Source organism: Phalacrocorax carbo, chromosome 4 (genome assembly GCF_963921805.1).
Source record: "Phalacrocorax carbo chromosome 4, bPhaCar2.1, whole genome shotgun sequence".
Lineage (NCBI taxonomy): Eukaryota > Metazoa > Chordata > Aves > Suliformes > Phalacrocoracidae > Phalacrocorax > Phalacrocorax carbo.
In genome coordinates, this window is record NC_087516.1 from 12,451,166 (window position 1) to 12,467,759 (window position 16,594).

A 16,594-nucleotide genomic window follows, 5' to 3' on the forward strand; every position below is an offset into this window, starting at 1 on the left:
ATCTTAATCCTCCTCTCTGGAAGCAGCACAAACAAATCTGTTGAAGGCTTCAGAAGAAACTTTTAAGTCCACCACACCTCACAGTTATAGCAGTTTGGAGCAAATGGAAATGCTGTAATAATTTTTATGGTTAAACTTGAGCCTTTAGCAGGACAAGAAAAGTAACCCCACGTTCAAAGGGAAACCACAATGGGGCACTTACGTACCGCACTGTAGACGCTATGTGTACTGGTGCCACATTCAGGTGACTGTGCAGTCCAAAACCAGCATGTCCGTGCCCTGGCCGTCTGCCAGCCAAATCTGCCCAGCTCGTAGGGCTGCCGAGCTCTGATATCCTCCTGTGCTGATGCAGAAGCAGGACTCCAAATTCCAAAAGAGCTGTGTTTCATGGCAGGATATCAATTTAGTATATCAATTGCAGGAATAATTAGCCATGTTAAGGGGAAGGCTCTGAGACTGACAAGCCTTTATTGTATTAAATTCTGTCCAAGTTTTGCTATGTTTAATAGGAGATATTTTCCTCATGGATATTTTAAACAAACATGAAGAATAAAGATAGCAACCCTAAAAGACTCTTTTTTTTTTTTTTTTTTTTTAATAGGAGGGAAAATATTTAATTGGCTAATTGTGGCTCTCTTGAGTTAACTGCTGGCTGAACATGCTCTTGACCTTCAGCCTGTCAGTATTACAGCTCTTCTGCAAATGAGCACAGCTAATTCTTGGTATCTCTCTTCTTAGCACTAGTACCTTTTGTAAAGTGAAGTACTTCTTTGTTTAAGAAAGAAGGAAAACTAGTTGATTTCATTTTCCTGCTAAATGTGCTTGTATCCTCAGCCACACCATTAGGGTTTCACATTGAGGCATAAGTTATTTACCTGTGTGTTACTGTACTTAGCACCTTGGTACCTAACTTAGGGTTCAGTCAGGCCAGTGGATATACTAAACTCTTGCTGTATTTAGCCAGTCCTTCAGCTGATAGTTTGATGCTTGGTGGTACAATTTTTCTTGTTTCCCTGGGAATTCAGAACATTTTTCCATGACTAAACTACTTATTCTTAGGTACCTAACAATTCAGGTGAGCTGAATTGCAATACAGTGAAAATACTGACTAGAACATGCTACAAATATCATATGTATTGAAGACAAGCTAAAGCTTTTAAAAATGAAGTTCCCGATACAATTAATTTTAATATTTCATATTAAAAAAAAAATCAGAGATGTTCCCTAACCTTCTGTATTCCTAAATAGTTGGATTAAAAGCTGTTTCACTGATGAAGTTTCTAATTGCTGCTATCTAAAACTTCAGTGGAAAGACTCAGATTTCCTTCCATTGCTTTCCTTAGAAGGACACACAAATTCATGTTGTCTTCATCAGAGCCAACTAATGCCCTGCTGACCAGCAGGATTCAATTAGTGTCTCCCACGGGGATTGTAACGCTGACTCGTGGTGCAGAGCAACAGAAGAATGCTGTCATCTGTTTGTAGTAAAAACACTGGACCCAGGTCCTCAACTGCTTTAAATCAGCATTGCTTCAATTACCCCAGTCTTCGCAAGCCAGACATAATTTATGTTTTTTATGGGAAAGAGTGTCCTATCTAAACATCATCAGCATTTATTTTATTGAGTGATATCCTCAGTAAAAATAAAGTGGGTAGACTGTAAATACATGTGGTTTAAGCAGAAAAAATAACCTTTTTGTTTTTTAAAAAAAGGAAAAAATCCTGAGCCATTGGATTTGAGGTACAGGATTGTAAAGCACTCTACCTTGATGGTTTTTTTGGTGGGAAGAGTCGGGAGTACCACTTGTCCTCATTTCTTACACATGGGCAGAAACGCTAAATAATGGGCCAAAAGCACATCGCCTGAGGCAGTTGGCTGATGATGCAGACTGCATCTGACACTGCCTTTTACAAATGAACTTTAATGTGGGTGCTCTGTTAGAAATCTGACTTCCAGAACAGTGTAAACTTGAGAGGTGGTGGCTGCCTGACAGTGGAGCTGATCCTGCTCTAATGGAAACCAAGCAAGGCTCTTACCAGCTTCAGGAGGAAAAGTTTGGCAGCAGAAGGCACTTCGCACTTGTGACAAGGGTCTTCAGAGTGGTGCAGGGTCGTTAAGTGCTTTAAATGAGCACTTTTATAACCTGTATTTCTGTAGTCTGAAGTAACGCTTTTAAACTGTTCCTGCATTGAGTAGTAAACCAGTCGCTGTAGCAACTCCTTTTTTTTGTTTCTTATTTTCAGAGAAGATAAGATTTGAATAGAAACTGGTGGGAAGTGTATATTGCTTCAGTGAGAAACTTTAATGTGCGTACAGCTAGCTGGAGCGGTGGGGAAAAGCCAGTAACACCAGCCCATTTGTTTTCTCGAGCTCCCGGTATTACTACTTTTGAATGCCGTGGTCCAGCATCACAGAACGGAGCTGTGTTGCCTCGTGCCCTCTGCACTGCAGTGATGAGCTGCTGCCCTCCTCTGTGAAAAAGCTTGGCTGTCAGAAACCCAGCTCACCCCGGGCATCCCTTGGGACTCAGATGCTGTTGCCCTGGGCTGCCCCAGGTCAAAGTGTGAAACAAATGAGTTAGTATTCAAAGAAAAACTGACTGTTGAAAGTACAGTATAATGTATCATCTGATTAGATTGTTTCTTTCTACCTTGCATTGACCAGTTGTCTCTTAAACAAATTCAGGTTGTAATTCCAAGTTTGCTCTGCTGGCATAAAGATTGAGGGTTTAGCCCCTTCTTCCAGCACTGTTTATAGTCCAGTGAAACCGTTTGTTGCCGTTGTGTTTCATGATGATAATGCCTAGAACTAGGAATGAGTAGAAGAGTAACAACATAGATTGAAAAATGTTGCAGGTTAACTGCTTACTCTGAATTCCCAGGAAGTGGGTGAGCTATCTTATTCTTACAGTTTCATTAATTGGAAGGCGCTGCGTCCTCCAGAGGGCTGCCAAAGACATTTCCTCCAAGAGGTTCACGTTTGTGAAAGTGAAATAGAAAGAGGGAGAAGATTAAGGTGGTCTGTATCAGCAGAAGCTGAGTTTTATTAAAATTGTTTACGCAGCTCTTGTATGGCTGTCAGAGACAGGACTGTACGGCTCCCAGGAGTATCTTAGGCGGGATGGGAAAGGGCAGGAAGTTGAGCCTTTCAAAAGGCAGTGGGTGATCGTACCTATGATAATGCTTTTGAAAAGGGAATTTTCAGGGGAAGTCTTAGTATAATAACAAGTTATATAAATGTATTAATAGATCTATGCAGACCGTACGTACATAAAGTCTGCATAACGTTGTGCTATACAAAGACTGTATTTGATGTCAATGTGCTGATACGCTGTGTGTGCACAGGGTGTCAAAAACTGGGTTTTGGTTTTATGGATTAATGTAATTGGTAAAGTTGCAGGTGTTATTTATTCACCCAGTTGGATGAATGCATATAATCATTATCCATTTAATTTCAGTATTCTTATAATTAAAGTTTGGGGTAATATAGCTTTTTGTGAGATGTAAATGATGAAGAGAGGACAATTTGACTCTTGCTTAGCTGGGGGGATAAATTAGCATGTACATTCCAGGTTAATAACCAAACGGGTACATGTTTGCTTTACAGAATTTGGGTATCTGAGTTGAATATTTTGTCTGAATTTAGGAATCTTTGTCTTGAAACAGCATATTGACAGAAGTTGAATATGTGCCATGCAGAGGTGAATAATGTGTGGAGGGGTGAGAGGCAGTTATGCATTCTTCAAGGGCTTTTGTGCTAAATCCAGATCTAAAACTTCTCTCAATCCATTCGTATTTATGTTACCTTCAAGAAAGTAATTCACTGTGGCCAGGCAGTGGAATATAAAAATTCAGAAAACTGAAAACTTTTTTTTTTCCCCCCAAGAAAGGGTTTTATAGTCGTACATACAGCATTGCTAGTTCTAGAAAGATGCTGAGGGCCTTTGTGTATGTGTGTTCTAAGAAATTAAGACAATATTGAAAATTAGTAATTAGCATTCAGTTTGTTCTGGAACGTAGCAATTATGTCAGACTTCTCAAATATGCTAAACCTTTTTAATTGCTCACTTCTTCTAGTACTGCTGAATATTGAAAGGGTTTGGTTCCCACTTAAGCAGCACTGAGTACTTCTTAAAGCATCTCATGAAGCAGGCTTCTTCATCTGGATGTTGAGGCCAAAATTTTGAAACCAGGCTGAGTGGTCTTTTTGGCTTTTTGGTTCTCAGACAAATAGATTTATCAATATATGGTGCTTCCTGAGCAAAGGAGTATTGCTATCCTGCCCTTCAGGTATATGCACGGAGCACACCTATAGCCCTAGAGTCATGTAAGATGGAGGGGACCTGTGGAGGTCCTGTGGTCCAGCCCCTGGCTCAAGGCAAGTCCAGTTTGAGCAGGCTGCTGAGGGCATTGTCTGCTCACATTTTAAATATCTTAAAGGATGGAGATCCCACAGACTCTCTGGACAGCCTGTTCTAGCATTTCAGCATGCTCATGGTAGGTTTTTTTCTCCTTATATTGAATTAGCATTTCCTGTGTTCCAGCTTATGTCTGCTGCCTCTTGTCCTTTCACTCTGTACCTCTGGCAAGAGCCTGGCTCCAATTTCATATACACGTCATCAGGTACTTTTAGACAGCAGTGAGATCTCTCCTGAGCATTTTAAGGCTGAACAAGTCAATCTCCCTCGGCCCTTGCTCATGTGTCCTGTGCTCCAGCTCTGGACCTAGCAACCTCCACTGGTCGCCCTCCAGTAGATCTTGTCCTGAAGAGCACAAAAATGGTACAGAATGCTCCAGAGACAGTCTCTTGAATGATGAACAGAAGGAAAGATCACTTCCCTGGTCCTGCTGACTACACTAGTGCAGCCCAGTACAGAGTTGGCCGTCTTTGCCACAGGGACAGTCTTCTGACTCCTGTTCAACTTGATGTCCCCCAGCACCGCTACATGTCTTTATGCTTTCCAGCTGATTGGCCCCCAAGGTGTACTGGTGCATGGGGTTATTCATCCCTGGGTGCAGGACTTAGCAGTTGCCCTTGTTGATATTTGTGAAGACAGTAGATGGGAAGTAATGTCCACTTTGTCTCATCAGGTTTAACACCCTGGGTCAAATTTGTCCCTGTGGAGCAACTTGAGGGATGTGATTGTTAGAGAAGTTAGAGAAGAATTTGGTCCTGTACGTCTTCAGGCTGCAGTCTGACATTACACCTGACCCAGTATAACTGCAGGCTGTTACTGAAATGGGTAGATCTGTTCTCCCCACATCCCCGACCATATGCTTATGTTAATTTTCTTATGTCAAATTTAGTTGACTGTTCAGCCACAGAGTCAGAACTTAAAGTCAGCAACTTAAAGAACAGAATTTCATCTGCCTGCTCTGAAAAAAAATCTAATATTTTCTTTTGGCAAAAGCTTGAATGACATGCCCACAGCTGCATAGGTTGAGGCATGGTGCAGAGAAGGATGAGACCAGGTCCAGAACTTTCAGTGTCAGCAAACAGTTACCCTGGATTAGGCTGGTAGTGGCTTGATGTTTTACTATATAATTTTCTTGGTCAGCTCCAGTCATTTCTGGATTTACAAATATTGTAGCAGGTGGACAAAACTAAATTCATTGGGAAATATATTTTAGAAGATGTATTAAAATCCTACAAGTCGTTTCAGAGAGCTGCTTTAAAGATGTTCTTAATTCTAATTTTAAAAATAGATTATCCAACTGTGAAAATCACACTGAATATTTTTAAAAGGATAAGTAGCTAATTAAAACCCATACCTAGCAATGTTCCGTGGGTGACTGGTGGTGAGATGTCATTATATTTGAAGGCAGATACACTGCTCTTAACCTACAATGCTATATATAGTCCTGCTCACAAGTTAAAGACTCAGAAACTGGAACCTTGTTAACTGAGTGTTACCACCTTCTGTTGTGCCTTCACTCGTACCAGCACTGAAATCTTCGAGTAGGGCTGCTTGTGAAAGGGAGAGGTCAGATGTTACAGAAATAGTGGCAAATGTGTTGTGTGTGAATTCTGGATTCCCAATGAACGAAACAGTGAAGCAAATACCATGACTGAATTACAAGTTTAGAAGACCAGTGAGGGAAGGAAACGTCTGCCTGAACCTTTGGGTGGACAGCTTCCACAGAGGATTTCCCTGCTTTTAGAATCACAGAATCCCAGAATCCCAGGCTGGAAGGGACCTCAGGGATCATCTAGTCTAACCTTTCTGGGAAGAGCACAGTCTAGACAAGATGGCCCAGCACCCTGTCCAGCCGACTCTTGAAGGTGTCCAACGTGGCTGAGTCAACCACTTCCCTGGGGAGATTATTCCAATGGGTGACTGTCCTCACTGTGAAAAATTTCCCTCTGGTGTCCAATCGGAATCTCCCCAAGAACAACTTGTGTCCATTCCCCCTTGTCCTCTCCATGGGGCTCTGTGTAAAAAGGGAGTCTCCGTCTTCTTTGTAGCTACCCCTTAAGTACTGGTACGTGGTGATGAGATCCCCTCTGAGCCTCCTTTTCTCAAGGCTGAACGAACCCAATTCTCCCAGCCTATCCTCGTGTGGCAGCTTCCCAGTCCTCTGATCATCTTGGTGGCTCTTCTCTGGACCCCTTCCAGCCTGTCCACATCCTTTCTGTATAGAGGGGACCAGAATTGTACGCAGTACTCCAGGTGTGGCCTGACAAGTGCTGAGTAGAGCGGGATGACGGCTTCTTTCTCTCTGCTGGTGATGCCCTTTTTGATGCAACCCAGCATCCTGTTGGCCTTCTTGGCCGCAGCAGCACACTGTTCGCTCATGTTGAGCTTTCTTTCCACCAGGGCCCCCAGGTCCCTTTCCACAGAGCTGCTCTCCAGCCAGGTGGATCCCAGTCTGTGCTGCACTCCTGGATTATGTTTCCTCAGGTGCGTGACCTTACACTTGTCCTTGCTGAACTTCATAAGGTTCTTGCTGGCCCACTCTTCCAGCCTATCCATATCTCCCTGCAGAGCAGCTCTCCCTTCTGGATTGACTACTTCCCCACTCACCTTGGTGTCATCAGCAAACTTCATCAGGCTACACTTGATGCCATTATCCAGATCACTTATAAAGATGTTGAATAACATTGGGCCCAATATCGATCCCTGGGGGACTCCACTAGTGACAGGTTGCCAGTTTGACAAAGAGCTGTTTACCACCACCCTTCGCGTGTGCCCTGTCAGCCAGTTCCCCACCCACTGCACAGACCACTTGTCTAGGCCATAACGCATTAATTTCTCCAGGAGGAGACTGTGAGGGACCGTATCAAAGGCCTTGGAGAAGTCCAGGTAGACAATGTCCACTGCCCACCCCATGTCAACCAGGCAAGTCACTTTGTCATAGAAGGCCACCAGGTTTGTCAAGCATGACCTGCCTTTAGTGAAGCCATGTTGGCTTTTCCCAATCATGTGCTTCGTTTGACTTGTGATGGCCCCAGGAGGATTCGTTCCATAACTTTCCCAGGGATTGAAGTAAGGCTGGGCTGATGGGCCTATAGTTACCCAGATCCTCCCTCGAGCCCTTCTTGTAGATAGGGGTAACATTTGCCTTCCTCCAGTCCTCTGGGACATCCCCTGTTCTCTTCGACTTCTCAAAGATTATGAGAGCGGCCTTGCGATGATGTCAGCCAGCTCTCTCAACACCCTCGGGCGGATGGCGTCAGGGCCCACTGATTTGTAGGGGTCAAGCTCCTGTAATATTCCATGTACTAACTCTTCCTTCACTGATGGTGGGTCAGTGTTTGGATCAACTGGCAATTTCATTCCCAAAGCCTGGGACCCAACAGTGCTGGTAAAGACAGAGGTGAAGAAGGTCTTGAGGACCTCTGCCTTTTTGGCATCGTTGGTGATTGATTCTCCTTTTCTGTTTAACAGTGGGCCTATGTTTTCCTTCTTTTTCTGCTTGTGGTTGACATGTCTGAAGAACCCTTTCTTGTTATTTTTTATGTCTACAGCCAGTTTCAATTCAAATCGGGCTTTTGCTTTTCTGACTGCGTCTCTGCACTCTCTGGCTATGCCCTTGTAGCTCTCGATGGATGATCCTCCACTTCTCCATTTCTGGTGTGCTTCCCTTTTAGATTTGAGTAGACCCAGGAGGTCATGGTTGAGCCATGGGGGCCTCTTGCTTCTCTTACTTCCCTTTCCTTTGTAGGGGATAAACTGGCTTTGTGCTTCCAATAGAGTTCTTGAAGAACTCCCACCACTCCCTAGCTCCTTTGTCTTCCATTGAAGCCTCCCCTCGAATCCCTCCCAACTGAGCCCTGAGTGAATTGAAGTTTGCTCTTCTAAAATCCAGAACCCTTGTCTTAGAGCTGACCTTCAGCACACTCAGCAAGATCCCGAACTCCACAATATCGTGGTCACTGCAGCCAAGGCTATCACTAACCAAGATATTACAAAGCAGGCTTTCTCGGTTTGTGAATAGCAAGTCCAGCCGTGCCTCCTTCCTGGTTGGCACTTCTATCATTTGTATCAGGAAACAGTCCTCTGTGCTTTCCAGGAACTTGGTAGATGACATGTGAGCTGCCATATTGTTCTTCCAGCAGATGTCTGGGTAGTTGAAGTCACCCATCAGGATCAGGTTCTGTTGGCCAGAAGCTTGCTTTAGTGACCCAAATATCACTTCGTCAGCTTCATCACCGTGGTTAGGAGGTCGATAGCAGATGCCCACTGTGAGGTCCTGCTTGGAGACAACCCCCTTGACTTTAACCCAGAGCCATTTGATAGAGCAGTCGCAATCACCATAGTTGACTTTGATACGTTCAAGGTGTTCCTTGATGTCGAGTGCAACTCCTCCACCTCTTCTACCTTGCCTGTCTTTACGAAAGATCTTGTAACCGTCCATTGTGATCCCCCAGTCGTTTGAGGTGTCCCACCATGTTTCAGTTACTCCTATGATGTCATACCCTTCTGAGTGGGCAGAAGCAAGAGAGCAAGGTATCTTATAGATGTGAAAAACTGAATAGAGAAGTGAAATTGTTGCCCTCTCCCCTCTGAATGGAAGGGCATAGTGAATAGTTACTAAACTTTCAGAAATAGGAAAGCCTCCACACATGCTCACCCTGAAGGAGGCTCTGTGGCATGCTGTGGTGCCTCTGAGCTTTGGCATGATCTGTGGGTATCATCTACTTAGCTCTGTATTTGTGCTGTAGGAGGACAATTATCTTATTCCTCTCCAAGTTTTAACTGTATCTTCTTTCAAGATTGTTTAATTGCCTAACGAAGCTGAGCCAGTTCAAAGTGAGTGGTCCCTACTTCTACTTTACTTGATACTTGATGTGTCTGTTTCAGATGGGCTTCTGTGTTAAACTGGAAGTTCAGCTGGGTTTTTGTTAGGTAAATCATGGAGTCAAAAAAGATATTAACTTTCCCTCTGGCTTCTGCTCCTAATCTCCTAGATACAAGAATGCTTAGCAGTTGTGGTACTTATTCAGAGCAGTGATTCATTCGTGGCTTCCTGGACGTCACCGTCTCCAGGATTATTAACAGTGCAAAGCCTGCCGTTTTACTGAGACCTCTCACGAGAGTCCAGCTGGGCCATTAGCTGAGTCCCAGTCTTGTTCCTCATAAAGAGTATGGCAAACCATACTTGATGGTAATATCCTGCCCAGAGCATGCAACTGTGCGTAAGAATGAAAGATATCGGGGTCACTGTGTGGCAGCGTAGTTGTGTGATTGTATCTGTGGAGCAAGTTACCATTTTTGTGGGGTTTTAATTCAAAATAGATTACCAGTGGTCGTAATAAGTATACGATGTCTGTAAATTAAGATGAGATGTCTTCCTAAAAACACATAGGAGGTCAATTAAAAGTTCTTGATTCAGTTCTGGAACCGTTGAAATTCCTTGGCTTGTGCCTTTCCAGGTCAATCAATAGTGCTTAGGTCTAGACTTGATTTTGTAACATGTTATTAAAATAAAAACATGACTAAATGGTGTCTTTCACATTGGCAGTAGAAAACTAGGACAGCATTTGAATTTTATCACTCCGTTGTTAAGACAGTTTTTGATAATTAGTAATTAATTTTCATTATCTATATATAAGTGTATCACATTTGGTAATTTTTATTCAAATGAATATATGTTAATATCCAGAGGTCCTTTCCAACCTCAACAATTCCATGATGTTCATTAAACCCTTTTATTATTCCATATATTAGAAGGCTTTGTGACTTTAAGCAGTATACAAATCCATTGCAGATACAGTTATGACCTAGAAAGAATCTTTTTTCTTCTTTTAAGTACATAACAGGAGTTTGCTGCTGTTGGATTGCTGCAAGATGGGACAGACTTGTTGCTCACTGGAGCAGTGTGGCTCCCATCACGTCCTGTCTGTTATACCAGAGACAGCGTTGTCTTCTTCTGATCAGGTTATTGAGTAAGGTTCAGGGTACAAAATCCTCTCTTGAACAGGTGGAAATTTAGGACTCATGGTCTGTCCTAATATGGCGTTGGGCCTGTTTGTTCCAGAATCACACATGGAACATTTAGTCATTTCAAAGAGCAGGACAATATTAAAGGTTATTTCCATAAAATATTTTTCCTTAGCTTAACTTTAGGTAAGTAAGAAGGTAGCAAGTATTTGGAGTATTAAGTGATTAGTGAAGGACAAAAAAAAAAAAAAGGTGAAAAGCAGAATTCATTATCAGTTGTCCAAAAATACAACAATATTTAAACTCCATGTGTCCTCATAATTTTTCAAGTATTGCCTATGCTTCAAAGTGTTGAAGACACATTTAGCTGGTTTAAAATAGATTTTAGTAACATTATTTAGAAACAAAGGACAGCGTTGCTTTTGTTCTTTTTTAAAATAATAAAATTCTTTTAACACAACACAAATATAGAATAAGCCACTCTTGGGTGGTTTAGGGAGCAAAATAATGTTTATGTTTAGCAAGAAGTATCTGCAGCTTTTGTAGTGAAGACAACCTCTCAATCGGTATGAATTTGATAACGTTTGTGGGGGAATGTCATGCGGAGTTTAAATGAAATGTTAATGAAATAATCTGGTCATATGGACTTCGCCATGAGGCAGAAGGCTTGCATTATGTTTGTGGCCCACTGAAGCCGTATTTTGATAGCTCACTTGTGATTTAGTTGGACATGAGCTTTAGGTGGAGTGAAATGTGTTTCTAAATCCTCACCATCCTTTTCTGTATTATGAAGTGATTTGTCCATCTGGTCCTCTTAGAGAAAAACCTCAGCAGTTTCTGTGCCCAGACAGGAAAGCTCATGGCGTAAAGTTTTTTGTTTTAAGGACATTGATAAAAAGGAAGGATTTAATTAAATATAAGGAGAGCTTTGTTGAATAGAGCAAACGAGTAATGTAGACACTTAGGGTTTTATAACTGGGATATATTTTCTGCTATGCTAGTTCACTGGCATTTACTCTCTGAGCATATAGATTAAGAGAAGGACTTCAACAAAGCTGGGAGGACAAGTGCTGTTTTTTTAATGTATAAAAGTCATCACTCTTATGCAGCATTTTAACAACATAAAAGCAGCTGCATCTGCCTGTACTTACTCCCTGTAATACCGATATTGTTTTCATTCTGTAACTGATCCTGTTAGTGATCAACCCTTGCTGATACTGTATTTCTTAGATACACAAGAATTTGGACTTGAGTGCTCAGTGTGCTTTTGTACCTTTAGATATTTTTTTTCTAAGTAGCTGTAACATCTGTGTTTCCAATTGTCTGTTTGATCCTTTAGCCTCTAAGTGGCTGCAAAATTGTGAATGAGAACGGGGCAAGTAGAGAAAAAGAAACCAGAGTAATAATCAGGTCCTTTATGGGAGGATATTTAATTTTGATAAAAGTGTGAGACTGTAACCTGTATGCTTTTGTTTCCTCTGTCGTAGGCTGCCTTTCCCTGCGGGTGACCGGGTAACTTTTAACGGGAAGGAGTGCATCTGCCAGAAATGTTCTCTGCCCCCTTCCAGCAGCACCGGCTCTTTCCCCGTACAGAACCTGCGAAGTAAGTAGGGGTTTCTGCTCCTTTGTATTGGTACTTCTTAGTCTTCACAGGCTTAAATAACACAGTTTTATACTGTTACATATAGGTGGATTTTTACCACTATGCTGCTTAAAAAGGTGTCAAGAAATGGCAAGTTTCTGAGAAATATGATATTAAAAAGAAACACAAATGTTGCCATTATAGGGTTAACAATACACAGAACATTTGATTAAAACTGGAGTAAACCGAATTATTTGGAGAAAGGCATAATATAGATGTTAATATTTTCAAGGATTTAGTCTAACTCCAGCTAAAATAAAATCCAACATGATATTTAATCATTTGTAAATATTCCAGGGTTGCTTCAGGTAATATCAGTGACATGGCTGCATGGCTAAATACTGCACAGGAAGGGTTAATGTATGCAGTGTGACCAGAGGGACATTTGCCTTCACCTCAATACTGTTGTGTACTCTCAGAAGATACAAACACTGCAGAGAAGAAATGTGGTCTTTTCATAATGCTTTTTTTTTGCAGCAGATCATGGAGTGCCATTGTTGCTCTGAACTCTGTTCCTCTGCTTACTTGTTCACAAGGAGCTGTCACACTTTAACATTTGTCCACCACCTATATGTAATCAAACATCAACAGAAATTCAGCTAAACAGCACAGGCAGAAATATCTTTAACGACTGTCATATAGCATCGAACTGGATTCGGCATGGCTGAGGAAAGACCCCATAGATTGCTCTTCTTTGTATATAAGGAAGCCGTCTCACTTCAGGGAGAAATTTCTCTCTTTTTTTTTTTCTTTCCCTTTATTTTTCCCCACATTTCTCTTTTTACCACCAGAAGTTTTGGCCATCTCCTTTCTCCTGTTTGTCAGCAAAAGTCGCTGTGTGAATGCAGTGAGAGATACTATGCTGATTTCTGTCTTGCTAATGCTGTTCTCTTCTGGGGAGGGGGTGGCCTGCTTTCTCTTCTCACATATTCCAGAGCTGGATCATCCTCAGCCAGCTTGGCTGGCTGCATTTGCAGATCCATACTTTAATGGCCTATCATCTGTTTGTCTCGTCATATGGGAAAAGTGGCTTTGACTTTAATGGAAATTATTTGCCTGGTTGAGTACTGACAGAACAACTTCATTTGATTATCTGTGATACAGAATCCTCTAATGTACTTACACTCCCTTTCTTTGTACGCACACACCCACCATAGAGAGTTTTTCTTGGGTTGCATTTCCTCAGCTCTCTCAGGTCACTGCACCGAGCCTCCCCAGTGCACGGGTACCTGTAGTCCTCAGCAAACACTAGCCTCAGAGAGAAGGAGCGCTGGAAGCATATCTTTGTGGCAAAACCTGACTCTGGAAAACAAGTTTAGCTTTTCCCTGAATAAAATCTTAGAGGTGCAAGTATTTAAATGTCAAATACAGGTCTACTTTAAAAGTAATTAGAAATGGAGGAAATCACGCTTGCTACAGGTTTTTGTGGATTCAGATAAGTCTTTGTTCAAATGTGGATATCTGCTACAGTGTAGACTACACTTCTAAAATAATTTGATTTGGTCTTCACCTGAGACTTACCAGCTCTGCTTCTCAAATGATGTGGTGATGGGAGCGAGCTGATAGGTACCATGGCTTCTCAAAGGGCAAACTGAGGTCCATATCTGGTCTGCAAGTAAATTGTGCTATGATGTTGCCAGGATCCCAGATAAATATATGACCTGTGTAGACTATGTCCATTCTTACCTCTTCCTTACTCCGTTTCCCCAGTGTCTTGCAGTGCTGCTGCAGGGCAGCATCTTCTGATTTCCTGAAGATGTGCAGCACCCGGCTAGCCCTGGAGCTGCAGAGCTCCTGGGAAATTGGGTAGCAATGGTATAATGCTGCCTTGGTGTGGGGAATAGAGCTTTGATGGGTCAATGTGAGGCACTGCAGCCACAGATACGTGGAGATGTGTGCATGTGTATGTAGCAGGAGATGTCAGAGCCTGACCAATGACAATATACAGAAAATTAACTATCTAAAAAGATAATAAAGAATTCGGGAAACATTCAGATTAATATGTAATATGTGAATGAGCAGTGTGTATTAACAGCTACTTTCCAAGCCCTTAGTAATCCTTAGGCTAGAACTGCTGTTTCAGGAATAAATAAGCAGTGTCAGACATCTTGGTTGAACTGGAAAATTGAGGGTCCAGGATGGCTGGCTGTAGCTGTGCTACATATTACACAAAGCAATAAAGTGTGTTAGTGTCTCCGTGTTTTAACAACGGTCTTCTTGGAAAAGACCTTAATTTTTAAACGAACAATTCTTTTTATAAAAGAACAGTAGTGCACAAAAACACATGAGTTCAAGCAAGCTAAGTCAAGGACCAAGTAATATGCTGACCTGTGGTTACGCTGGTTTTGCTCTTGGCTCAGAATTGTCTGATACGCACTATGTTATTCATCAGCCTATTTATTTCTGACTTGAGCTCAAGAATGCTTTCAGGAGATCTCTTGGGACTCACTGAGTTCCCAGCATCACTGCCCCTTCTGACCAGTCCTTCTATTTTCATCCTCCCTGTTTGGTTTTGACCTCCTTTATGTATTACACTTGAAAGAAATGAGGAATGTTGAATATTTGCTTTTTTGCCTGAGTCCCTGATTTTTTTCTTATTATATAAATACCTAGATACCTGTTTTGTTTCTTTTATAAAATGCAAACTGAAAACCTCTTGTGGCAGTGTTGATGTTGAAAGAGTACTCAGGGAAGAATATCAACATGTAGCAGCAAATTGATGTGTTCTGCAGAGTTATTGGTTGAAATTAGGTGAGTCAACAAAGGATGCTGCATCCAAGACAGGAAGACAAGGACATTGCATCAATAGGCACTGTTGGCATAGCAACCACAATATTTGTTTTTAATTATCTGGAACTTAACAGAGAAAACAGCAGTTAGCAATAAAAAAGTAGCTCGCAAAATGCTGCATTTCTGGTCACCCAAGCTTAAACCAGCTGAAAGGTGAATGACATCTGAGCACACAGTGTTGTATTAAGTTTGTGAAATGAACCCTCAATCAGTGAGATTAAATTAGATTAACAGATGAACCCCTGGTGCAGGGGAGATCACAAAAAATTCTGATTGCACTTAAATAATAGACACTGCGGTATTTATTGTCTTGTGGGACTAAATCCAGGCACACACCCAAATGTTCTCTTTTATTAGCAAAACTCAAATGTTCTGATCTGCGGTGCACGCGCTTTTGTGCTGGGCTTGTTTCCACATATTGGTGCTCTACAGGGTGATATTAGAGAGACATATTATTGCTCCCTTAATCCATTTCAAATCCACTAAAGGAAAATAAGAACTATCCTTTATTGTTGTGTGCTCAGAAATTACACATTTACAATTGCACTAACAGAGTGTCTCATTAGGGTCATGTAACCAACTAAACGATCTTAAATCAGAAAGTTTTTAAAAGGACTGTTTAAATCTTTTAATGAGATCCTATATTTGAAGTTCGTTCTTAATAACTAGATAAATCTTTTTTAATGCTTTTGTGTACCTTTGTCTTCCATGCAAGACGTTGCTGTGGGTTTTTTCTCTTCTGGCATCTCTAAATGACTCTTCAAATGTCTTTTGGGGTTTGTCTCCTCTCTAGCAAATTGTTGGTATACATGGAGAATTCCTAAAAAAAAACCCCAAACCCCATGTTTTCACATAAAATGGAAGACATAATCATATGGAGATATAATCATATGGAGGATTAGAAAAGGAAGCTCAGAGGAGATCTCATCACCACGTACCAGTACTTAAGGGGTAGCTACAAAGAAGACGGAGACTCCCTTTTTACACAGAGCCCCATGGAGAGGACAAGGGGGAATGGACACAAGTTGTTCTTGGGGAGATTCCGACTGGACACCAGAGGGAAATTTTTCACAGTGAGGGCAGTCACCATTGGAATAATCTCCCCAGGGAAGTGGTTGACTCAGCCACGTTGGACACCTTCAAGAGTCGGCTGGACAGGGTGCTGGGCCATCTTGTCTAGACTGTGCTCTTCCCAGAAAGGTTGGACTAGATGATCCCTGAGGTCCCTTCCAGCCTGGGATTCTGTGATTCTGTGATTCTGGGTCCTGAGAAATTGATACTAGAAAAAGTTTATTACTGATGTTTATCCCTGTTTTTCCACATAATCTGAGTATTTTAACATTAAAAAATTATACATAGATCAGAATCTGTAGAGTGAAGAGTGAATGAGAGCTGAACCCTGTAGGGTGACAGAGGATTCATTTAGGATACAGAGAACTAGGTTCAAATCCAGTGTCAGTGTAGCTTCCCTAAACGGAGCCATCACTGGTGGACTGTTGCCATGGAAGCTAATAGTGGATTTGGCTTTTACTACTATAATCAAATGCATCTGTCATTAAAAAAAAAAAGAGCAACCAAGCCCCCAAAAAAGTCTTGTCCTCAATTACTTTTTCTGAGGAGTATAGCTACTTCATGTATAGCCTGTTTAACCAACATAGCCTAGCTTGTGTTATCCAGTTATGAAACATTTTGCATTTAATTTTCCGTACAACTTTTTGGAGCTTTATATAAATTAATTTCTAGAAATAATAAATATATAAGTGAATTTCTAGAAATA

At 41.6% G+C, this 16,594-nt stretch overlaps 1 protein-coding gene across 7 annotated transcripts in view; it reads left to right on the top strand.

The window, feature by feature from the left end:
* Window positions 1–16,594, top strand: part of ABLIM2 (actin binding LIM protein family member 2) — a 150,147-nt gene that overhangs the window by 55,640 nt on the left and 77,913 nt on the right. For all 7 annotated transcript variants that reach the window (XM_064449067.1, XM_064449069.1, XM_064449072.1 and 4 more), the window contains exon 4: window positions 11,873–11,988. In XM_064449067.1, coding sequence (XP_064305137.1) covers window positions 11,873–11,988 — 116 coding nt within the window. The remainder of the gene's footprint in view (window positions 1–11,872; window positions 11,989–16,594) is intronic.